This window comes from Camelus bactrianus, chromosome 17, assembly GCF_048773025.1.
Source record: "Camelus bactrianus isolate YW-2024 breed Bactrian camel chromosome 17, ASM4877302v1, whole genome shotgun sequence".
NCBI lineage: Eukaryota > Metazoa > Chordata > Mammalia > Artiodactyla > Camelidae > Camelus > Camelus bactrianus.
In genome coordinates, this window is record NC_133555.1 from 41,091,250 (window position 1) to 41,116,619 (window position 25,370).

The 25,370-nt window shown below is 37.9% G+C and overlaps 1 protein-coding gene across 2 annotated transcripts in view; it reads right to left on the reverse strand.

The window, feature by feature from the left end:
• Positions 1-25,370, reverse strand: part of WDR48 (WD repeat domain 48) — a 38,382-nt gene that overhangs the window by 3,906 nt on the left and 9,106 nt on the right. Inside the window, exons 2-18 of one of the 2 annotated variants that reach the window (XM_045509761.2) lie at positions 23,881-24,021; positions 21,913-21,991; positions 21,121-21,203; positions 20,874-21,003; positions 18,839-18,927; positions 18,341-18,442; positions 14,144-14,368; positions 12,396-12,470; positions 11,403-11,505; positions 10,463-10,560; positions 9,241-9,348; positions 8,833-8,929; positions 6,111-6,206; positions 3,840-3,945; positions 2,824-2,911; positions 2,052-2,087; positions 338-414 (exon numbers count right to left, since the gene is read on the reverse strand). In XM_045509761.2, coding sequence (XP_045365717.1) covers positions 338-414; positions 2,052-2,087; positions 2,824-2,911; positions 3,840-3,945; positions 6,111-6,206; positions 8,833-8,929; positions 9,241-9,348; positions 10,463-10,560; positions 11,403-11,505; positions 12,396-12,470; positions 14,144-14,368; positions 18,341-18,442; positions 18,839-18,927; positions 20,874-21,003; positions 21,121-21,203; positions 21,913-21,991; positions 23,881-24,021 — 1,733 coding nt within the window. Of the gene's footprint in view, positions 1-337; positions 415-2,051; positions 2,088-2,823; positions 2,912-3,839; positions 3,946-6,110; positions 6,207-8,832; positions 8,930-9,240; positions 9,349-10,462; positions 10,561-11,402; positions 11,506-12,395; positions 12,471-14,143; positions 14,369-18,340; positions 18,443-18,838; positions 18,928-20,873; positions 21,004-21,120; positions 21,204-21,912; positions 21,992-23,880; positions 24,022-25,370 lie in introns of those variants that run through there. The other variant, XM_010945849.3, reaches the window with a different exon arrangement.

Sequence of the window (25,370 nt, forward strand, 5' to 3'; positions counted from 1 at the left end):
CTTTTCTGGAAAGCACCAGCCAAAAATTTATTTCTTTCTCCCTACTCTCATCATTCTCTAAGTATTCATAAAAACAGAGTTATTATACACAGACTGTGTCCTAACTTACGCATTATGACAAGAGACAAAATCTATGTCTTATTTATTTTGAACATCTGTAACCAGCCACAGTAGGTACTTGGTAAATGGTTAAATTATATAAACTTTCAATATTATGAACTTAGCCTTAGATCTTGTACTTGTCTCCTCTGCTATAAAAGCAACTATAGGGAATTTAAACAAATCTCTCTGGTAATTAATTAGATCAAGGTTATCACATGACACTCCATTTACTTACTTTTTTAAGGTTTTTGCTCCTGAAGATGCATGAGGTTGGAGGTAGAAAGGAATTTTGTTGAATTTGGGCATATTTTTCTGAAATATTAAAGTGAAAAAAGTGTAATAGTTTCTATTAGCTGATAAAATAAAATGATGTCAATAGGAAAATATGATTTACAAGTTAACAGTTATTTTACAATTAAAAGTGACTTTCTATTAAATTTATAGTAAGCTATCAAATTATCTACATCAGCCTTAGAGAACAGAAAAGTATAATGTTTCATTTTGTAGTAAAAGATAACATAAAGACAATTATATGCATTGTCAGTCAATATGAAATTGCAGCATCGCTATTCTCAAGTAACAATTCAAAGTATTAAAGGGAAACAAACTTTATGAATTAAATGATTTAAGCCATACAAACCAAAAATCTCCATTGTACAATAAATGCCCAAATAAAAAAGTAATTGTCTTAGAGAAACCCAGAACATTCACTTTTGAGCAAAACCATACTCTACACTGGTGAGGCCCATTATCCAAAACTGAAAAGGCCAATCAAGTCCTCTCCCACTTTCTTCCCTCTGACATCAGAGTGAGGTCTGAAGTTTAAACAAGAGTAGAAACTTCAACCAACCACCTAGATGTCTACCATGAAGTAAACAACATAGTTAGATGAAGGATAAAATTAACTGGTCATCTTTTCTCTGGGTGTTAATCTCCTCTGAGCCTCCACGTCATATCCTGTCTTTGAATGTCTCCTCTGAGGAATAAGCCACAGGCCTAAAGTCAACAATGCATCCTAGGTGAGTTTTACACTCAAAGGAAGTAGTGGTTTATGGGCGACTCAGACTTAGAGAAGACTATAGAATATCCATCAGGTGTCAGACTGGTTTTAAGTTCTTGGAGGTGTATCTGGGACAGAAAACAAATTTTCTGAAGGTTCTAGAGATTAAATCTCTTTTCATATGGCTTTAGAAATTTAAAAGATAGGTCAACAGCACAAAAGAGAGTCTAGAAACAGACCCGTGTGTACACAGAAATTTAGTATATGATAAAGACAGCATTTCTAATTAGAAGGAAAAGGGCAAATTATTCAGTAAACTGTTGGCACACTGGCTATCCATTTGGAGAAAGTTAGCATCCAACTTTACACCAATCATAATGAATTCTAATAGATTAAAGACCTAGATGTAAACCATTATCATAAATATACTAGAAGAGAATACAAGAGAACATTTTTGTTACTTTGGAGTAGGAAATACCTAAGCAAGACATGAAACTCAGAGCCATAAAAGATCAATCTGGTCATATAAAAAATGAAAACATTTTGCCTGACAAAAGACACTATAAACAAAGTAAAAATTCAATTGAGAGGCAGGACAGTAGTCAAAGGGTTAATATTCAATACAAAGAACTCCTACAAATCAATAAGAAGGATAAATAACCCAATAGAAAACTGAGTAAAGAATACAGACAATTCACAAAAGAAATATAAATGGCCAATATGAAAAGGTGCTTAACCTCATTACACACACACAAAAATAACAACCCCAAAACACACATTAAAACAATGAGATAATATCTGCCTATCTTTCAGCAAAGATTTTAAGTATCCAGCGTTGGTGAGGGTGTGGGGTACTGGGTACTCATATACTGTTGGTGAGAGTGGAAACTGATACAGCCTTTCTGGAGGGCAATTTGGCAATATCTATCGAAATTTAAAATGTGCATACCCTTTGATCCAGCAATTCCACTTCTAGGAATTTATCCTAAAAAGTACACAAAGATATATGTACAAGGGTGTTCACTGAAGCATTGTTTGTAATAGAAAACATTGGATACAACCTAAACGTCCATTAATAGGAACTGGTTAAATAAATCATGGTACATTTATACAATGGAATACTATGCAGTCATTAAAAAGGAATGATCCATATGCAAACATGAAAAAAAAGTTCAAGATGTTTTTTAAGTGGAAAAAAAAAAAAACCCCAAAAAACCAAGTTGCAGAACAGTATAATATACATAATATAATATATATTATATACTTATTAAATACATGTATTAAAAATCTATATATAATAGATTTTGTACAAAATAAAATGAGCTATACACACACACATATATACACACATTAATAATATATGCTTGTGTAGGCATAGAAAAAGGTACTAGAAGCTACATATTAAACTATTAATAGTTATTACTTCTAGGGAGAACAGGGAGTGAGTAGAATAGAAGGAGTGATTGGGAAAGAGATGGGAATTTCACCTTATTTTTTTTCTTTGATAAGCATATATTATTTATATGATTAAAAGTAAAGATAAATATAATCATGAATACTTCTGCAACTTTGGAACTGCAGGGAAGCAGAAGAGGATTCCACTTGGCAGTCTAGTTTTTATTAGAACTAGAACTCCAACTAGAACAGTCTAAAGCAGTTCTTAATTTTCTTCATGGTTTGGAAAAAAATAAAAGGGCAAAATGGGAGTGGAGGACACTTACATCCACAGTGATGTCAATTACCCATTGTGGCACCGTCTCATTAAGAAGCATGGACTCAGTCTCACCCCCGGAGTCTCGGCAGAGCAGCCTAAACATAATTCATCAGGTAGTAAGTGACACAAACACAGATAACAAAGTCACTGTCAGCCAACATTGGAGGGAGGGACCCTTACAGAGTTCATTTAGGATAACCCCCACCTGACAGCTGAGGAAACAAAGCACAACCAGGCAGAATGACTCACTGTGTTAAGAGAGCGAGCAAGGCCCTAACACCCAGGCCCCCGATTCTGAGGCCAGGCATACAGTGCAGCTGCCTCTCTGAGGCCCTGGGTGATGACAGGAAACCTGGGTGGAGGCAAAGCACTCAAGAAAGGTCGCCCGCCAGTGCTACAGTGCAGAGCACAGGCCTCCACACGTAATGGGTCAGGATATTTTTGGTAACCACACTCTCAGGAAACCACCATAAAGGAAGAGAATCCTGGCCTCAAGGGCAAGACAAACATTTTTCGTACTTCTGGCCCTATAGACGACTCTAGAAGGCTCTCCCCTATGACTCTCCCTGGGCCCTGCTGGCAACCTGGACGGGAAGCCAGTCCAGCTCTTGCCTGCAGGGCCTCACAAGGACTGCCTCGCACCTCAGGCTGGTCTACCGTTGGGCACAACAGTTCCCAGGAGCAGCCCAACCCATCTTACCTGGCCCAGCCTGAGGGAAATTATCTACTCTGATGCTGTCCTGTGGGTGGGGACTTCTGGTGATTCTATCTTTTCCCTGACCCTGGCAGTTATGCTGGCTGTGAAAAAATGAGTTTCTTGCAGTAACTGCTAAGAAGCTGCTTTGAGGCAAGGTTCAATTAGAATGTGACCCAACAGCATCAGACACTTAACTGTTTCATGAAGCTAAAAATGCTTCCAAACCCCTGACACCCCTAGAAGTTGATGATAAACAATGTGTAACATCTGCTTGAATCAATACTTCTTGGCAAACAGGATGCATTCTTAGCCTTCATGACCCATACCTGAACAGGGTGCGACCTCCAGCTTCACCGAAGATCACAGGGGTGTGTGGGGGCACTTGAAAATAGCCATTTCCCTTCTGAACTCGGTTCTCCTGCTCCCCATTTACTAGGAAAAGGTACAGATGGTGTCAGTACCCAGAGTTAGTGCTAAAAACACAGATTCTAAATATTTTGTTTCCACAGAGTTCAACCACTGCAAGATTTTTAAAATCAAAAGCCCTGTAAGTCAGCCAGAGTCAGAAACAAAGGCCAAAAAAAAAAAAAAAAAGCTGAATTCCTGAAAATAAGAAATACTGTAACTTGCGATGTACCTCTTAAGAAATGACTACATTTTAGAGGATTTTAATAGAAGAGATCAATGTTTGAGATTTGAAACAAAAACATAACCATTTCAGCCACAGGGATGTCTAGGGCAGCCTCTTTATAAACGATGATCTGCTTCTTTTGGGGCGGTCGGTGGGGGGAGTTGCATCAAATACCAAGCTCAGAAAAGTTTCTTGTGCCAGAAAAAAAAAATTGTGTTTACTGGCAGCCATAACTAATGGCAGAGGTGTCAGTAAAAAATAAAAATCTCAAAGCAGTCATTATCTCATTTTTACTGTTCTGTAGATTTCATTCCACTCTGCTGCCTTTGTAATCTCGTGAACCAAGTGCAGGGGACCCCCCAACTCAAGCACCAATTTGTTCACATTTCCCTAATGAATCTGGAAACAACCTCACTGTCTGAAATCCCTCCTACAGCACTCTCAGAACCTCTCTCATAGCACCAACCCTCTCATCTCAATGCTTGATGTAAGCGGCCCTTTGCCCAACTGGAAAGCCAGTCTCTGAAGGATGGGGTCCTTGCCCATTTATCTTTTTTACCCCCACCTGCAACTCACTACAGGACTCTGAATACTTGAGCAGCTCATCAAGTACAATCTAAGCAACTCTTGAGTATCCACTGAGTACGGGGCAGGAGTAGCAGATTACTGGACAGGTACAGCATGTGGTGTCCTGAACTCTGCCTGGGATCTTGGGTGGGCCCTGCCCTGCCTTTACTACGGCAGTTTGATTTTAAGGATGATTTGGGGTTTCCCGTGACTTCTTCCTTATTCCCTGAACCAAAGCCTGGATCCAAGAGGTGCTGTTTTTTGATTATTTAATCTATTGGCTACTTGGGCCTCTGAGGGCACCCTGTCATGTTACAGATGGAGAAAAACAAACCAAGAACAGGAAATGACATGCCCATAGCTATACAGCTGATAAATGGCAGAGCCCATACCAGAATCTAGCCCTCTCAATCCTCTGTGAAGAGACCTTACCATTGAGTTTCTCTGGCTCACAGTCTGCAGTACAATTCTGAAGGGAAATGAGGTGGGCCAGGTGACATAAAAGAAAAGCCATCATGGGAGGGGTCAGTGCTCTCTCTCTGAGATCAGGAGACTGGCTTTCAAAGAGCCATGTCATCCTTGCAAAAGAGATTTCAACTACAAAAATCATTATGGATGAATCAGTCAGCCAGAACAAAGTCTCTGGCAGGAGGTCCTTGTCACTGTCACAGGTGGGCAATCAATCTTCAGCAGAATAAGTCCTCGGTGGGTGGGACTCAAGGACTCTTCAACCAGCTGTAGGTAACATATGACTTCTGAACTTTTAAGTTTTTTCCCCCCCGTTCTTTAATCAAACTGAGCCAAACTCATACGTTCAAAATTCTCCTCTGCTGCCCAGAGAAAGGTACTGCCACTGCCTGTGGTACACACAGCTTTTGAATGTCCTCAATGACATGAATTCTTTATACATACTCATTTACTTACCCTGACAATTCTGAGTTGGGGATCTGATTTTTTTGAAACATTCAGAGCCAACATCAGGTAGATTATAGAGTAGGTGATATCTACATTTCAGGCCAATGTGAAGTATGACCACACAAGGACAAATCAGGCTTTCTGATGCAGCTCGTTAGCTAGCCTGGAGGTAAATCCAGCAGGTCCACCTTTGGAATAAGCTGGCTAAGCTGCCTTCTTCTAAGGACAAAGGTCATCTGAATACACAAGGTTTATTCTATACGTCCTGTGTAGTCTCACTAATTAAAAGCTCTCTTGGAATCTCAGTCAAGACTGGATGTATGTTCTTACTTTAGGAAGGGAGGGCTTAATAAACTGGAAACACCACAAATACTATGTCACACTTTAGCAAATGCTTAAAAATTTTTTAAACATTCTCAGGATAATAATAAACATTACTTCTAAGTAATTTTTAAATCAATTATTGTGATATAAAAACACGAACCATGGTTTACTTCATTTTCTTCTTCGTCCATTGGATTCACATGTGTTCTAGGCCAATATTCTAGAAGTGCCTGGAGTAGAAGTCCACCTAAGTTCACTGCAAAAGAGTTATTAAAAAAAGGAAAGGAATGGAAAAAAGAATTATTAGCTTTAACCTAAAAATAGAGGGAAAGAAATAAAAATTAAAAGTTTCCACATACTCTTTTTTGCGGGGGTGTAATTAGGTTTATTTATTTATTTATTTTACTGGAGGTACTAGGGATTGAACCCAGGACCTCGTGCATGCTAAGCATGCTCTCTACCACTTAAGCTATACCATCCCTCTAAAAGTTTCACGTATTCTGATGTTACGTTCTTAACCCAATGCCAATGATGTTTAAAAGACTTCAGAGATTTTATGTTTATTAAATTTTATCTTAGAATGTTTAAAGCAGTGATAACATGGAGCAAACATATATTCCATTTGGTTGTTCAGATGTAGTCATTATTTAAAAATGAACAAACAAAAATAGCAATTATATTCTTTAAAGAGCTATTTCCATATAAAGCCACTAAACTACATTTATATACATCAGGTATTTCTACATGCTACATTATTAGAATACAGATCAAAGACATAATTGACAAAATAAAGTAGACTCTTAAGAAGACAAGTCTCTTCTCACTGCACACAAAAATTAACTCAACATGAATTAAAGACTTGGATGTAAGACCCGAAACCACAAAACTCCTAGAAGAAAATGTGGATGGTAAGCTTGCTGACATTGGTCTTGACAATGGTTTTTTTGGATCTTAAACCAAAGGCAAAAGCAATGAAGGCAAAAATAAACAAGGAGGACTACATCAAACTAAAAAGCTTCTGCACAGCAAAGGAAATCATCAAGAAAATGAAAAGGCAGCTTACTGAATGGGAGAAAATATTTGCAAATCATTTATCTAAGAAGGGTTATAATATCCAAAATATATAAAGAACTCCTACAACTCAATAGCAAAAAACTTACAAATCCAATTAAAAAACAGGCAGAAGATCTGAATAGACATTTTTCCAAAGAAGACAAACAGATAGATAGCCAACAGGTACATGAAAAGATGCTCAACATCACTAATCACCAGGGAAACGCAAATCAAAACCACAATGAGATATTCCCTCACACCTGTTAGAATGGCTTTTATCAAAGAGGTAAGAAATAACGAATGTTGGAGAGTATGTGGAGAAAAGGGAATCTGTTGCACTGTTGATGGGAATGTAAACTGGTGCAGCCACTGTGGAAAACAGTATGGTGGTTCCTCAAAAATAAAACTATCATATAATCTAGTAATTCCACTTCTGAGTATTTATCTAAAGAAAATGAGAACACTAATTCAAAATACTATATACACCTCCATGTTCACTGCAGCATAATTTATAATAACCAAGATATTAGAAACAACCTTATTGTCTACTGATGGATGAATGGATAAAGAAAATGTCACACACAGAGAGAAATATTATTCACTTATAAAAAAGAATGAAGTCTTGCCATGTGTGACAGTAGGGATGAACCTTAAAGGTACTATGTTAAGTGAAATAAGTCGATGTTAGAAAGACAAGTATCATATGATCTCACTTATATGTGGAATCTAAAAGCAAAAAAAGCAAAAAAAAAAAAAACCCAGAAAAACTCAAGCTCATAGATATAGAGACCAGATTGATGTCTGCCAGAGATGGGGCCTAGGGTGATTGGCAAAATGGGTGAAGGGGGTCAAAAGGTACAAACTTTCAGTTATAAAATAGATAAGTCAGGGGGATGTAATATACAGCATGGGTGACCATAGTTAATAACACTATATTGCATATTTGAAAGTTGCTAAGAGAGTAAATCATAAAAATTCTCATCAAGAAAAAAAAATTTTCCTAACTATATATGGTAATGAATGCTAACTAGACTTACTGTAGTGATTATTTTGCAATATATACAAATACTGAATCATTATGTTGTACATCTGAAACTAGCACATATCAATTACACTTCAATACATTTTTTTTTAAATTGGGGAAACTATTTTCCAGCTTCACTTTTCTTAACTGAACAGATTTCCAGAGTGGTTTAAGGGTAGAAAGTTTGCTGCATATTTAATTGTTAAAGGTAAATCATGATTGTGAGAAAAATAAAGATCCCCAAAACATTTAAAATGGAATAGTATTTTCCATTTCCATATGAGAGAATATATGGATTTCTTTCCCCACCCCACCCCCAACTATGACTCCAAGTATGGCCACTTGAGCTCTATGTGGAACCCTTAGGCTCCAACATCCAGGTAGAGAAACACTAAAAGAGAGAGAGAAACACTAAAAGAGAGAGAGAAACACAAAGTGATGGCCCGCACAAGATTTACTAAATAACCGTGGCAAATTTTAATTATGTACAAGGACACAGTTAAGTGAAGAGAAAAGAGACCCAGACTCTATTTCTTTGCATTTTTCCATAAACCATATACGTATAGAGAGGAGCACTGGGGAAGAAGGAAACAGTTGAGGGGTTGGCTCTCTGTAGGCTGGAGGAAGCAGAATTAGGACTACTTCCCTTTTTCTGTCTTGAGAGAATATATAGATTTCTTGAAAAATGATTTTTTTAAACCCCAAATATTATTTAAAAAAAAAAAAGATGAACACATAGCAAAAAAACAGCAAAGATACACCTTCTGTTTTGGAAGGAGGAAGTGAAGGAAGGACACAAACTCACACTTTGGATCTGAGCCATCGGGGCTGCTGAAGCCAGCATCTTTTGCAGAAACCCAAGCAGCAAAACAGTCACTCTCATCCAAAGTAATTGTCAACATCTATCAAGAGAAAAAATTGTTAGTGGCATTCCATTTGAATACATCCTTGAAATAAGTCTCTAAACCCCCCTTATTTATTTGTACTATTTGACTGAAGTGCGAAGCCACAGATTCAGAACCAAAATGTGTTTCATGTGATTCAATGCAACTACAATTTAATCTATTGGGATACAAAGAGGCATTAAAACTGCATAAGATTTTTTTCCTTTCACACCTAAATGTAGGTCTGTGTAACTATTAATACTTGATTATGAGCTATATTAGAAATTTTCAACTATCCCAAACTGCACAAGTATCAATTGCTAACTTACCCCAGTTTTTAAGTCTACTGAGAACCAATTTGGTACGTATACCATCTTAAATCTTTTCTTAATTTCATCTTCAAAATCCACTTTACCCAGATCTTCAACTTTACATGCCTGTACATCAAAAAGAAAGTAAGATAATTATCAATATTAAGTGGTCTACTGATTTGATTCTGACTTAGCTACTCAAAATTTTATAGATCTGTCTAAATAATATGGACTCTAAAATACATTTTAAGAAGAATGTGGTCAAATATTTTTATCTTAAAGCATTTACCCTCAAATAACTACCTCCTATTAAAGTTTTAAATTAAACACAAAATGTTCTTTTTTTGGAAACTGTAATTTTGCTGAAATTGATATACCACATGTATCTGGAAGCAAAAAAATCTTCAAGGAATAAATAACAATTTCTAAGCACTTTAAGAGAATTGTGACGCTACCTTCAGACAACAGCTATAACATAGGCAGCAATTTTAAGTTTCTCTTTCTTGACCATTGTAATCTTTCTTATTCATTCCCTAAATATGTATGCTTCCCAAAAGTACGCCATGAACTTTTCTTGGTGCCACAGAACATTTCCAATCCCAGTACATCTCAATCTTGAACTGTATCACAGAATGCTCCCTCCACCTCTTCATCCTAACAGCAACCTGGCTCTTTCCTGATGGTCCTACCTCGTTAGTCATCTTCTCAAAGGGTGACTTTGTATACTTATTCTTCCTTCATCCCCCAAATATCTGGCAACGTCTAGAGACGTTTTTGGTTGTCACAAATTAAGTGGGAGGCGGGGATGAAGGTGGTTACTTGTATCTACGGGGTACAGGCTAAGCGATGTTCCTAAACATTCTACAATGCACAGAACAAACCCCGCTCCCCTCTCCTACCCACAACAAGGACTTATCAGGCCTAAAATGTCAATAGTGTCAAGGATGACAAACTCCGACATATTCATTTTAAGGGAAGGCAGCATAACACAGTTTTATAATACACTAAATAGAGAACATGGTTCCATTCAAATTCTAGGTAACTAAAAAGATAAACTACGTTCTCATCTAATATTCACATAAAAAAGTATCCACCCCAAAATTAGGCTGCAATTAAATCTTTATATATTTACTATCCTGGTTATTATACACACACACATATACAACACACACAAATTACAATAAAAAATAAAGGGATATATAATCCAGTAACCTATATTTAATTACAAAAAGATACTCACCTTCAATACATCCCAATATGCCACATTATTATTGGTGTCTTTGGTTAATATATGCCTCTTATCATTAAGAATGTGACACTGAATAATACTAGCACCCCCTAAAAAAAAAAATCCACACAATTAGCAAACCAATCCTACACTTAACATTAGTGCAGTACTGTGAATTTAACTGGCATGTAACAGAATGTAAACCATACTAGCCTCCAGAAAGAAGGTAAATCAGAAGACTATATAATTATATCTAAGTTATATATATATATAAAATAATAATATATCTTTTTATATATATATATAAAAATTTAATATATATAAAAATTATGTCTAAGGCAATTGACTCTTTACTTCAAGGGACTACAAGTAGAAAATTGTTAAGGGCAAACAGTTTTATCCACTGAAAAAAGTCCAAATGATGACAGGAAATCTCTGAATTAGTCCCATCTCTTACCAGTTTTTGCTTTCTATCTTCCTTCTCTTTTTTCCTTCTCATTTATGTCTACTAAATGGACATCCTGTCCTCAATGCACTGACATCTAACTACAGATAAATGTGTCATTCAATACTCTAATTCCAGACTGTGACATTGAAGTCAGAGCTGCCACTCCCAGTTGTAACGTGCAGAATTCTAGGACCAGATCTGACCCTTTCTGGTTGTGCCAAAAGACAACATCAAACTTTACACCTTTTACAAAGACTTTTACCAAGACCATGATTATCCTAATGCTGGGCAAAAAGGTTAACTCAAGAAAGCTCAACTTTTAAAGTCACTAAAAAGCATTAAAATTTTTTTTCTTCTATTAAAAATATACCAATATACTATTAGTCTTTTGTTGACATCAGAATTACACTTAAAAGAAGGTCATCTCCTTTATTTTTGTCAGTCTCTTAGTAACTATAATTAACCTCGATAAAAGGTACAATCCCTCCCAATACCCTTACTTACCTTTAATAACCTGGTCAGACTGTGTACAAAGGGGTGTTATAGGATTTGTACAGTCGTTGTCATAATCTCCAGAGGCTCTAAAATTATGAATTCCCTTCAATATCTAAAGGAATAAAATTAATTATTTAATCATTATATACTTTATAAGCTTTGCCAATTTGTTCAAAGTGGCAAGAAAAACAAAGAACAAATGAGAAAAACCCAACAATAACAACATTAATCAAAAAAATAGTCACAAAGTACAACTATCTACCGTGATTGAAAAAATATAAAAAAATATTAAAAAGGGAATATTGTCTTTTTGGAGAGAACACTAGGCATTCTTTCAGGTAAAGCTATATTTATCTCAAACTGGCACAATGAAATTTAGAGAGGATATATAGCTTTTCTTTTAATTACAGGTACAGAGAAAGACAACCTGATTGGTATATAAACAGAAATGAATGCAAACACTTTCTCTTCTGCTTTTCATAAGAAGTCTGTTAAGCAAGAAAATGTAAAATCTTTAAGATTTAAAAATTAATAGTACTTTTGATGACTTCTCTCTATTTCTATCCCTGTTCTTTATGCTACGAAGAAAAAGGAAATGAATTTGAAAAAACAATTTTCTGCTTTCTCTTATGTTTAGAAAAACAGAATCCTAATGAGTCTCCCTGCCGTGCTGGTACTCGGCCTGCCTCTTTTCAAATGCAGCTTCGTGAGGTCAGAAGCTGTACTAGTCTTCGCTGGCTTTATCAAGGAACAGTGCCTATTGTGAGCACATCAAACGTATATCTTGGCTCCTGACAAAGAAGTCAGAAGCTGCATTTTGACTAAGACCTTAATTTTTGTACAATTCTTAGGATTATACCTGCATTCGCTGGGGCTTTTAGATCTTTGCCACAGCCCAAAACCACGCTGAAAGTCAGGCTTATACTGAGCATTTGCCACTGGTACCTAGCAGGCCTGTCATAACAAACCATGTTTAAAATCCTCTGCTAGTGGTTCACTTACCCATTTATTTACTGTAGACTTCGTTGTTGCGACCCAGATTGCAGGAGGGGGATCAGCTGATCTATCAAGCTCCATCTGAAACAAACCACAAAAATACTGCTTTGTGGAATATTCGCTCTTTGACATTTGTGTGTTGACTATACCATGGCATGTGTTAACAGCCAGGGATGCACAGAAAAATGAGAGTCTCTTTGCTAAAGGAACTCATGGCCATATAAACGTGTAATAGAGGTGACTTTTACCAAAGACAGTAGCTTAGAGTTTTAAGAGTGGTTAATTTAAGGGTTCTAAATGGGTACAGTGAAAAGGATGACTTACCATAACTTTTTGGCTTTGCCATCCTTTTGTTTTGTTTTTATGCTTTTAGTAACAAGGAAATATGTTTCTTTTTTCTTTGAAAATGTTTGTAGCAAAAAAGAAAGAAAGAAAAAAACCCCCTCAAAACCCAAAACCATTCTAACAATAAAGCAAAAGTAAAAAGTACCAATAAAATTCACCCCCCCTACCTTGTCTCAGGAACACAGCTGCACCCTGTAGACAGTTTATTATGTCCTCCTGTATTTTTAATATACTATCAATATAAAATATACATATACCCATGTATATATCACACAGATGGAATCACTCTGCACTTGCCCACCATTCCTCCTGCAACAGGAAACTGCAGGTTTGGAGACATGGGGACAGGGCTGAACCACTGGCAAGAAGGAATCCTCTTCAGTTCAAAGGGATGTTCCTTGTAACATGGTTATGTCTATGCTAAATTCTTCTAGTCTTTTTCTCCACAACCAAGAGATCCTGGCAGCTGCAGGAGTCAAGACACAGTGTTTCTCCGCCACACTTATCTCTCCCCACCAGCGTGCTTCCTGCACACATGCTGTGTCTGTGTGACTGCAGCTTCAACTCTCCTGTTTCTCTAAAGGATTATTGCTTGCGTCTATTAGGTTGTGTCATCTCTTTTAAATAACTTACTTGGCCAAGTTTATGTGAGCTCTTAGACCACAGGCATCCTCTCAATGCCTCATTTGACCTCCACTCCCCTTTAGCCCTTCCTTCTACACTGTGGTCTGGGTTTCAGATGTCACTTAGTTTCGTAAATGATGGGTATCTGCAGTTGTTTCTTGCTTTCCTTGTTTTCAGATGATTTCTGAGAAGAGTGAATACCGCTGTCTTCATGCCTCCATTTTAAATCTGGAAATCTCCTCACTGTTGTTTTAATGTACAGTTCTGTGGATATCAGTGAGACTGAACATCTCGTCAGATGATGACTGGCCAAGTTTTAGTCTAGGCTTCATTTTTAGGAAGTGTCAACATGGATGGCTTCTCAAGTACCCTTTTACCCACCTCCCAGGACTACTGTGAGGCAGCAGTGGTTTGGAATATGAACCAGCTCGTTCTCCCTTCTTCAGGAGCAGTCCTTCACATCCTCTTGAGGCAGTGGATACATTTCTGCTTTGCTGTCTGCTCACAGACACCTGAACTCCTCACACTCCTGCTCTAAGGCCAGGTTAGGAGAGCCAGGGAGCTCAGGAACACTGTGGGGCCACCTCACTAGGATTTGCCAGTGGGGGAGCCATCCATCCCTGATGTACCCAAGAAGTCAACATTTCTTCTACAGGTGACTAATAATTATGTTAAAGTATCTCTCTTACAACCCCACAGTTGACTTGTGTTTTTAATATTGATTTAGCTGTATTTGGCTAGCACATGTAACAATCTTAATTGTAAAACTAAAATATATGACATACCTTGAGAACTGGTGCTTTTTCTTCACAAATCAGCACCCGAATGTCAGGGTTTCTTAGGTCTGTACAATAAATCTTCCTGTCCCTTCCTCCAGAGTAAACGTGTGTGAAGGCGTCATTGACCTGCAGAGCCCAAACACCTTCGTCATGGACTCGGTACGTTGCTATACATCTCTGCTGGCCAAGGGACCAAAGGCGAATTGTCCCATCAGAACTGCCAGAAAGGCACTGGGAACAAAGAAAGCTAAGGTTAGAAACCTGCCCAGAAGTTCCTGCTTTCTTGTGTTTTGCACTTGGCTTCTCTCTTGACTCCATGTCGTTAACACAGCTCTAACAACCTGTACTCCTGCCTCCGATAAAGATTTCTGACAAGCATGTACCACAGACTGAAATGACCAAAGGCAACAGCGTAGGCTCAAGGAGGGGAAACCTCTGAGCCAACCTCCTTTATCCTCTGTATCTGGCCACCAGCAGCATCAGCATCCCTTGGGAACATTTTAAAAATGTAAATTCCTGGGTTCCATTCCAGACCTATTGAGGCAGAAACTCTGGCAGGGGTCCAGCAATCTGTGGAGATTCTGACACTCTCTCCAGGTATGCCAAGTCTGACAGGCAGTGCACTAGGCCACAAACCTTCTGGAGCTCTGAGTCACAACTCTGTCTCATTCCCTCCCTCACGGCTCTGGATTCCTGATGGCCTGCCAGGTCTCTTAGGTTACTGACAAAAGCCAAAAGCAAAATCCAGGCTTACCACTCACTCTCTGTGACCTTGAGTACTTCCCATATAAGCCTCAAGTTCAACATCCATTAGTACAAAGCGTGGACCCTCAGCATTCAGAGTTAACCCTGACAATTTTGACAGCTTCTACAGGCTCAGCAGCGTTAACTACATGGAAGTCTCTGGCTCACAGTCAGGACTGAGCACACTGTGAGTCTGACAGAGACAGACGGAATCCGCCACCCCACATTCACATTCAGCATACCTGGTGTTCCCTACCAGTTACTCTGGTGACTTGAAGAAGAGGACAAAAACTTATTTCTTTGGGGAAAACATGGCCCCGAGGAGAAAGCAACTGGTGTTGGCATATGAAATTAAGTGGGCAAAGATTTTCAAAGGAGAGAAGACAGTTGAGGGGTTTGGAGATCTGGACAGTGTTTGAACAGATGAGGCCTTCAGGAATATTAAGGATTTACTGGCCTGCTCTGTGACTTGAAGGTGCCTTCAAAACTCTGGCCATGTTTAATTAAACAAACACTTACTAACAGACTCCACCACAAGCTGTCAGGATCATCAGTGTTTTAATCACCTATTACAACTAGTTCACAAGAGAACCAAGAGACTAACCAATGAAGAATCTGTCAGGAGTAAGGTCACAATCAGATCTTCATCATGTGTGCAGGAGCACTGTGGCAGGCTGATGGGGAGAAGGCAGGAGCTCTCCATTCCAGGAAGAGATGCTACTCTGCGGTGGCAAAGCTATGAGTAAAGCTATGCTCACTCAGACCCTAGACCATGTAGCTACAGGGAGTAGGGTCTGAGAACTTTAGAACAAGGAAGGCAAAGATGATGGGCTGGAAGTCCTCACAGCCTGGGTGACTTGCAACAATACAGAGCTAAGTCCCAAACCCAGAATACATAGCTGAAAGTGGATGAAGAAACACAGAGTATATCAGAGTTCTGTATCAATATTGATACAGAACACAAAATAACCTTTGATGGTAGTCAGTATTCTAAGACTGCTAAAAATCAGGCCCACAAATAGATGGTAATCACTTTTAAAACATAATGTTGGCGAACATCTTCGCAGCATTTGGTAGTATAGTTGAAGTATGTGTCTATTTTATAGGCTTTCTAGTGCCTGATATTCTGTAGGAGCTAGAGGAATCATGAAAACATTTCCCACCCCCTCCACCCTTCCACTGGATAAACGTGAAGACCCCTTCATTATGGGGTGGCTTTTGGGACTAAGACAGAATGCCCTAAAAGGTTCTGCTAAGTCATATGTAGGGGAACAGACTCTACAGCCTGATCAGGTGCTCTGTGTTTCTGCCAACAGAGATGAGTGGTACCAGGGTATTGGGGCCAGGATGCTGTCAATGTACACAAAGTGTTTGGGATGGTCACTCATACACGACTGTAAATGCCAATAGTGAGCAGCCCAGTGGGCAAATCAGGGGCAAGGAGTGGCCTAATGCTTAGAGACCCCCAGACCCAAAGCTAGGATCAGCAGGACTTGTCCCACCAAGGAAAATATTGTGAGTGACACACAAGGACGTGACTGACTCAGGGCAAGATGGTAGGTTGCTCCAGCTCCTCTAGCAACAGCCCAAGCAGGTACTGGCTCAGCCCAGTAAAGCTGGCACCAAGCAAAACAACTACAACGGTGACAGACCTCAAAGAGTAGGATTTGCTAAATATCTTACTACGACAAAGGAAGTGAGGCAATAGGCTGACACCCATGGGATTCACTGGCCTATTATACATATCTGATCACAAGTCAGATACGATGCCATCAGAGACCCTACATGAGAAGCTTGCAGGCAACTCTGCAGGATGCAATATATACTCTGGCCCAGTAACTGATAACTATCTCTTCTGTATTACAAGACTTTCAGAATAAGTAAGTAAAAATTTCTTTCTCCCTCCTCTCTTTTTCCCAATTGAGTAGTTACTATTTTCTTGATCAATTCCCTAATGTAAAAATGCCCTGTTATTATTGGTGGTTAAATTTACATTTAGTCTCTAGTTGCCAGTAGGGAAAATGAATGGAGGAGGAAACAGAGGAGGAAAAAGGTAAAAGCATATTCATAATTGTATGTACAGGAAACAAGGCATGGAGTGTAGCAGACAGGAGGAGATTTAAGAAAGCCCACCAGGCCCACAGCCCACTTCTGGAAACCATCTTGTCTACAGCCCCTTCTTAAGGGCAGTCCCATGGAGATGGTATGACACAGATCAACCCTGGACACAGCTAACAGAATATGGCATGGATGACCATCTCATGTGCAGTGTAGCAGCTACTACAAAACAGTGAGGAACTGACTGCACTGGGCTTTTTAGACTCAAATGAAAATGCTGCTGCAAGGAAACTCAGGAGATTTAGAAAATGCTGTGGCTTACAGATAAGAATATACCTCTTACTTCCACTCCTCTCACCAACCATACTAACTAAATACTATGATTCCCACTTTGCAGATGAGCAATCTATGGACAAGTAAAGAAGAGTCCTCTCCTCAAGGCCACACAATACATTAACATCAAGACCCGCCCACATCTCCAAAGACCCCTATGGGCATCTTTAAGCCTCTCTGCCTGGTTCTGAGAAATGATTTCCTTCCTTTAGCTAGTTTTTCAAACTTTCCTTTCACCTCTGGAGACAAAGGCTTCTCTAACTCATGTGTGAGGCAATTTCCATGCTGTACTTTCCACAGGAGTAACGGGCTGACAGCGTTTTTCATCTCATCACATCCCTACCCTCCTTCTTCTAACCCCATCACAATCAATTCCAAGTATCCCTGTCCTATGAAAAGAATGGCAGGGGCACATGTTAGAGGTGTGTCATAACATTAAATGGTGCTCAGTTTTTGTTTTTTATTATCTACACTGATGAAAGATAATTTTGTCTACTGCTACACAACAGATAGAACTGTGATTTATAATTAATTCACAAATTACGTGGCCAACAGAGTGCTAATACATGTTCAAACATGACTTGAATGTTTTTCTTTGAAATGTTGGCTCTAAGTACTGTTTTAGACAACTAAACTTATAGACCATATCTACATAGTCAACAGACAAGATCTGCCCCGAAACCAGACCCACTGAGGAAATCTTCCATTTACTACACTGCCAGAAAGCACTCAATACCAGTTTCCTTCTGCTTTACACAAAGGAACATTTTAAATTATTTTAGTCCATACATATCATAATTGCACATACTCACCTGCATAAAGAATTATTCTTAGGAAATTCCTTATTTTAGGAAATTCCTTTGTTTAAAAGTGATGTAAACAGAGTAATTTCAAAATGTGGATTATTATATGTGCAACTGAGTATTTTAAGGATTTAAAAATTAGACCACAGTTTATGTGTGGCTTTTGGTTCAATCAACTGTGCAGCAATATAGAAAGTGGGGGAATTTCTGCCATATTAAATTTTTGACAAGGTCAGTAGGTAAGTGCTCATTTAACACTGCCTACCTGTGTGCCATCTCTGTTCAACAGCAATGCTTTCACATTATCTGTGTGCCCTTTCAGCTTCATCAGTTTTGCACATGTTCTTGGATCCCATACTCTTAACACCTGTGAGTTTTAACAAAGTATCACACAAACTGAGCATATACATGATCAAATTTAAATAACAGATGGCTTTTATAAATCAAATGACAACTATTAGACTCTGAAAGGGAAGTAATACTTCTGCCAATAGACAGTGTCCAAGGCTCCTAACTTTTTCAGGTAGGAAGAAGCGTTTTTAATGTCCAAAAATGCACAGGCCACCCCTCCACGCCATCCTCCACACCCATCACCACACATGACAGTAATTATACAGTTGTACTCTCATTTGTTCAAATGAAACCTTTCTTTTAGCATCTACCAAGCAAAAACACTGTCTATATATTTTATAATTACATAGATCAAACTATTTTGGTTTCTTTGTTTTCTAGTGTTAAAATACACCCTTTAAGCTCCTCTTACCTTCTCAGTGGACCCTGATACAATGATTGTTCCCAGTTGATTCATTGCCAGGCTATAAATGGAATCTTTGTTTCCACTTAAAGAAGAAGCTATTAAAAATAAATGGAGCTAAATGTTAAAGTCATCAGCTGCTGAGCAGCTAGTCAGCACAAACTGTAAGTTTATTATTTGATTTAGAAAATCTTATCTTTCTGAGTATTTCTAAGGAAAAGAAATCTATCTATAATGGGGATAATTCTAGATAATATTATTGTTAACCAAACTTACATCTCTTCTGGATTTGAGAATACACATGTGCTCAATAAATATTTGTTAAATTCAATTGCACTGCCATTTAAAAACAATTCACGTAAGTCATGTAGTTTTAAAGATACACATGTGCCAATAAATATGAAAACTATGGCTAAATGCACTATTTACAAGAAAACACAAATCAAAATAAAAATACAAGTTTCACCTACCAAATCAGATTAAAAAAACAAAGCAATACTTAATTCTTAAAAAATAGTTAAAATGGCACTCTCATCTATTACTTGTGGAAGGATAATTTGGTACAACACCTCTGGAAGGAAATTAGACAATGTATAGCAAGAATCATATTCACGCCCTTTGATTCAGAACTCAATACCACTGAAGTATGTATATAAAACTCTACATAGCATGATTCTAATTTTACAACAAAGAATAAGTACAAACAAACAAACATGTTAAAGAGTAAAGGAAAGTACATGTATTTAGAAAAGTAACTGCTTGTATTAAGTCCTCAATAAATGTTAGCTATTATTATTATTCCCATAATTATAAAAAATTGATTTGATATCTTCTCTAAACAAGTCTAAGCAAAACATATCTGTTGCAGAATCTATAATCACTAAGCCTGATCTCTGACCCTGGCACAATCCTGCTTTTTTGTTTTGTTTTGTTTTGTTCTCTCTTACTAGTGTCTCTTTCAGGCAGGCCTTACATCTAGAGAGAACTAAATGATGTATTGTGACAGCCCCCAGTAGGCACCAGCTGCTGAATCTCTGAGATTGTGTACAGGTGAAAAATCATGGAGAACAAGGTGTTCAGACTTTCATGTATTTCTTGAGAAAAAGGGCAAAATAACATTCAAGATATTATAAACCCCAGTCTCCCAACCTGCCCTTCATGGCATATACTAGGTTATATTAGAACCGTTAGTTAATGTCAATGTGAGTATTCCACAGAGTCATGACAAACTGGACCTATTATGTAGGGATCTAGATAGTTCAGGCCCATATCCTGAACACAGACCTTTTAGGCCAGGCTTAGCTGAACATGTGCTCTTAAAAGTCTCTACCAACACCTGGCCCAGAGAACTCCAGTAGGCTGGGCCAAGTGTGAGGCTGAGTTTCAAGTCTAGACCTGTCTCGGTCTAACTGGGTAATCTGAGATCTCCTAGCTGATGAGGTAGCCATGCTATTAAGGTGCTGTGAATGTCTCTGAATTGCCTCTAGAAGCACCCTGGCCTCCCTGAATTCTTCTGTGATTGGCTCAATTCCTTAGGGCTGCTCTGAGATGCTCCCATAATATTGGCACTAAAAATCTTTCTTTGGGTGTTTTCCAACTTGGCTATTAACTCAAAGGCTCCTAGTATATAGTAGCACTTTTAAAAGTCAAAAGTTGCCTACTTTGCCAGGTAATCACCACTTCTATCAATAATATCTGTCTAGAATGTGGCTTTGGGTTAGGCAAAACTGTGGGGGATACAAAATAGTAATAAGACAGACACTTCTGCCCTGTAGGAGCTTACACTTTAGCTAGGGAGCTAATACATGCACATTTTCAAAAATAACCAGGTTACACCTGGAGAAGTTACCCTTTTTAGACTATAGTGAGGAACTAGCTCCTTGTTGTTCAATCATACTCTTGGGGGCTAGAACGCTGTAGGTAGAAGCACTCTCAAAATATGAACCACTGTCTTGATGCAAACTTATCAAAGATGTTTTATAATCCATTCTTTATTTATGTCAATTTGGATCACTTTCAATGAAATATTCTTCAAACACCTTACTTGTGACAGTGTTATTTGAGGCAGTCAATGCTGTCAGAGTATTCACATCCCACAGGAATATTTGTCTGTCCAACCCAGCCGATGCTACCAGTTCTTTATCCTTGGCATAAGCTAAGGCCTTTACGTAATCCTGTAACAGAACACAAATACTATAATCTACTCTGTAGATATAATCAAGTGAGCCACATAAAATACTGAGATCCCAGTATTACATTAAAGATATTGCAAACTATGTTAACTGTTTTACCTTATGTGTCCTTAATGTTGACATGCAAAATCCCTTATGTGCATTCCATACTTTTACTGTCGTGTCAGAAGAAGCAGATATTACTAGAAGAGGCAAAGAATTAATAAACCCCTTAGTAGTGTGACTTATCACCATTTTAAAGACTTAAAACAATGTAACATTGTCTCAAACTCTCATACATACATACAAAATGGTCATACATAAATATATATTTGAGTATTTATAATTTATTTATAATATTCCTAACATTAATTCAAACATTTTAATATTCATACACATACGTACACATATAGCTAAAAGCTCTTTCTAGAAACCTATTGTATTTTGTCTCAAATATTTTTTGAAATAGGAAGGGAAAACGTTTTTAATGTTCCAGTTGAAGGCACAACTAATTTGAGAAAAATTGCTCTAACACAGACTGCAAAACCAGTAAGTTGATCTTACCATAATAACAAAAAGATACTAATAAGGCTAAAAGAAGAATACATACTGTACGAGTCTATTTATATACAGTGCAAATGCAGGCAAACTAACCAAGAGTGTTTAGAAGACATGAGAGCGGTTATCTTGGGGCAAGGAGTAGTGACTGAAAGGGCAGCATAAAGAGGTTCTGATAATCTGTTTCTTAATACGGGTGTTCACGTTGTAAAATTTTATTAAGCTGTACTCTCAAAGTTTGTGTGCTTTTCTGTATATATGCTATACTCCAATAAAACACTCACATGAAAAATAAAAAAAAATCAAATTGAATTAAAAACTTCCAGAAGCCCAATAATCCAAAGAAATACTTACATGTTTTCCCATTACAACAGAGAACAATGTCATTTACCCAATCAGTATGGTGTTCCATAGATGCTATATATGGATCTTGCTGAAATTAAAAATCGTAAGAATGTCATTAGAGGATAAAATATATTACCAGATATAGATAGAAGTTTAGGTTCTTCAATTAATGTGATACATTGCTCTAAGGTCTTAAAACCGACAACTGAATTCAGAGTAGAATTTCATCAAACAATTGATGCTTCCAATATGACAGATGCAAATGGAAGTTTTGTTTCAGGACAGTTTTATTATGGACGAAAGTCTAGGTTTCCAGGACAAATGCTTAATTTTTAATGCCTTGAGTTAGTAAAGGTAACAAGACCTGGACTACACATTGTGTATGAAACAGGAAAGGGTTTACTAGAAAGGACAGGACAGGAACAAATCTTCAGGCTGGGGGGATATGAATCAGCAGTGATAAAGGCTCAGAGCAGACAGCAGGGGCAGAAAGGAAGCTGATGAGAGCGGTGAGAAGCCTCTAATGGTTGCAGAGGGAGATGCACACTTCTGCTCTTAGCTTCTTATTGCTGTTTCTACCTGTGAACTTAATGTTTTCTTCACAGTATCTACAGTCCTTCTGAGAAGAATGGAAGCCAAGGGCTAAAGGATCACCATTTCAGTTCTGTAACTCAAGATTTTTCTATTCCTGTCACTTGGCTTAACTACCAGGAGAGGCCTTTTAAAGAAGAGTATTTAGTTACCTCCTACATCTAAGACAGGCACATTCAAAATGCTTCATGGCAAAGAGAACAGCTCTCTACAAGTCTATTTGAGAAATGATGCTATTCAATCTTGTCATAAAATGAAGACCAGAAAAAGAGATGTCTGAAAGCAGGATAGGCAGCTTTCTAGATTCTTTCAGGTTAGCTCTTGTGAGTGCTTTCCTTAATTTGTTTGAAATACTGTAAATGCCCAGAAAGGTGACTTTCCAATTCAAATATAAGTTCCAAAAAGCATTTCAGAGCCATAGTTTTCTTACTTTCCATGTTTTAAACATTATGCCACTACTGTTTCCACTGCTTAAAGAATTCAAAGCCCACTGGACTAAAGTCCATTTAAAGAAACCATCCAGCAACTGTGCAAAGTAGTGGTTCTTTTTTAGACTGAACATCAGACTTGTAGAGCTTGCTAAAGACACAGACTTTTAAAACAAAGTCTAGCATCAGGGTTTCAAGGTTAGATTGGGTTCTAACTCTCTGTCACTAAGTAGCTATTTAACCATGGGTTTCTCTGAACCTGTTTTCCCATCTATGAAACTGGATCATAAGGATTATTTTGAGAATTAAAACCATACTGGACATAAAAGTGCTAAGAGTGTCTGGTACATAGCTAGGAGTTCAAGAAATGCTCCTTCTTCCCTGAATCTTCCTTTCTCTTGTCATTCATGATACAGGCAGTCAAACAAAATACAAAGAGAGTTCCTTTCCATTTGACTGGGGATTTATCTTTACATATACTTAAGTCCTGCTCCCTGTTTCCATATTTTTTACACCAACTTTATACTACATAATAAGGCCCTATGGGTTTTGTGGGCACTCTAATCACCTTTAAATAAAAGTTCAAGATTAATTATAAATGTAAAAGCATATACAGTCTTTTTTTAGTACCACTGGAAATTCGGGTTGCCATGAAGCTTTTCGGGCACACATTTAAAACAGAAAAACTGTTGAAAAAAATCCCCCTACCAGATGAATCTCTTTGTTCCTTTGTAGCAAAGAACTCTTACTGCAAACCTAGTTTACGGAGTCCCTGTCTTAGCTAAAACACTTCTGAAACTCTCCTAGGAGTGTTTTCGCAGAGGCTTACTGAATTCTGAGTGTACCACATACCTCAGTGCTCAAAGAAATTAAATCTGAAACTGTGAAAGGCATTGTATTAGACAGACCAAAACTTACTGAGTAGAGATTTAAAATATAGACTCAATCCCTGTCTTACCTTGTGCTGACTGACACTCCATATTCTTATGATGGAGTCTCGACCAGCCGTGAAAAGTCTGTTTAGCGCTGGGTCCAGCTGCAGGGCATTGACTCCATTTCGGTTGTACTTCTCCACCTCATCGCGAATAACATAGGAGACCTGACAAATATGTCAAGATTGGCTGTTCATGAAGTTATAAAACATGCAATAATAAAATGTAGCCTACTAGTGGCCCATTTGAAATTCAAAATCCCATGTTTTCCAATACAAAACTTATTCCCCAATCCAATAAAAATTTTTGTTTACTCCATAGAGACTGAAGGGCTGAGGAGAAAACAAGGGTGACAGTCATAACAGCCTTGCCCAAGACAAGCAAGTTTGAGGCTAAACTACTACAAATGCCTCCGAACTGGACTCCTCTCCCATCCTTGCTTGTCTTTAATCCATCTTCCACAAAGCAGCTGGATGAATCTTTAAAAAACAGAAACAGGAATGTCTTTAAAAATTGTAAATAGTGATGTTGTCATCGTCCCCATCCTCCTCCATCAAAAAGCCTGTCTGGCTGCTGACTCTGCTAGACTCACAATCTGATTTAAATCCTCAACAGGGCCTCCAGCCCTCTCCTGACACTCATCTTTGCTCACTGCTTCCCATCCTTGCACACACTGTGCCTCTGAAACGGCACATGCGCTGGTCCCCTCGTCTGGAAGCTCTTCCTCCCACTCTGTCTGGCTAACTCCTACTGCAGTCTTTAGATTTGTTGAAAAGATGCTTCCTCAAAAAGGCCTTCTCTGATCTGCCAAAGCAAAATGAGATTTTGTGCTCCAATAACACACTAAACTTTTCCTTCAGGGTGCTTTCCCCTACTTTGTTATTGTCGGTAATCTCTGTCTGCTCCACTTGAAAACTCAAGAGGACCAACCAAAAGCAATTATAATTAAGAAAAACTCAACAAGCTGACTGGCAGCCAAAACCAAAACTTTTCTATTCTAATAAAATAATCAGGATATAATGGGGGGGGGGGAATTAAAAACAGCAACAAAAATAAATATCTAGAAATACACTTTGTAAAGAAGATACACAATCAAGGGGACAAGGTACATAAAAGAAAAACCTGAATAAAGGAGACATGCCATATTGGGGCACAGAAAATTCAAAATAAACATTTTTTTCCCCTAAATTTGTGAATTCAACCCAACTTTAGTTAGAGTCTCACTGGATTTCTTTCTAGAAGTTGACCAAATATATAGTACAATCTTTGAGGGAATACCCAGTCATTTTTTTAAATGAAAGGATAATTTTAAAGATCTTAAAAGGTATTATAAGGTTACCAGAATTACAATGGAGGACCACAATAGGAATACATAAAAGGATCAACAGAATAAAACAGAATTTGGAAACATTTTCCCATGATACATTTTTTATTTTGATATAAACAGCATGTCAAATCAATGAGGGCATAATAAATTATTTAATAAATTATTTAGGAGCATCTAGTTATTCTACTG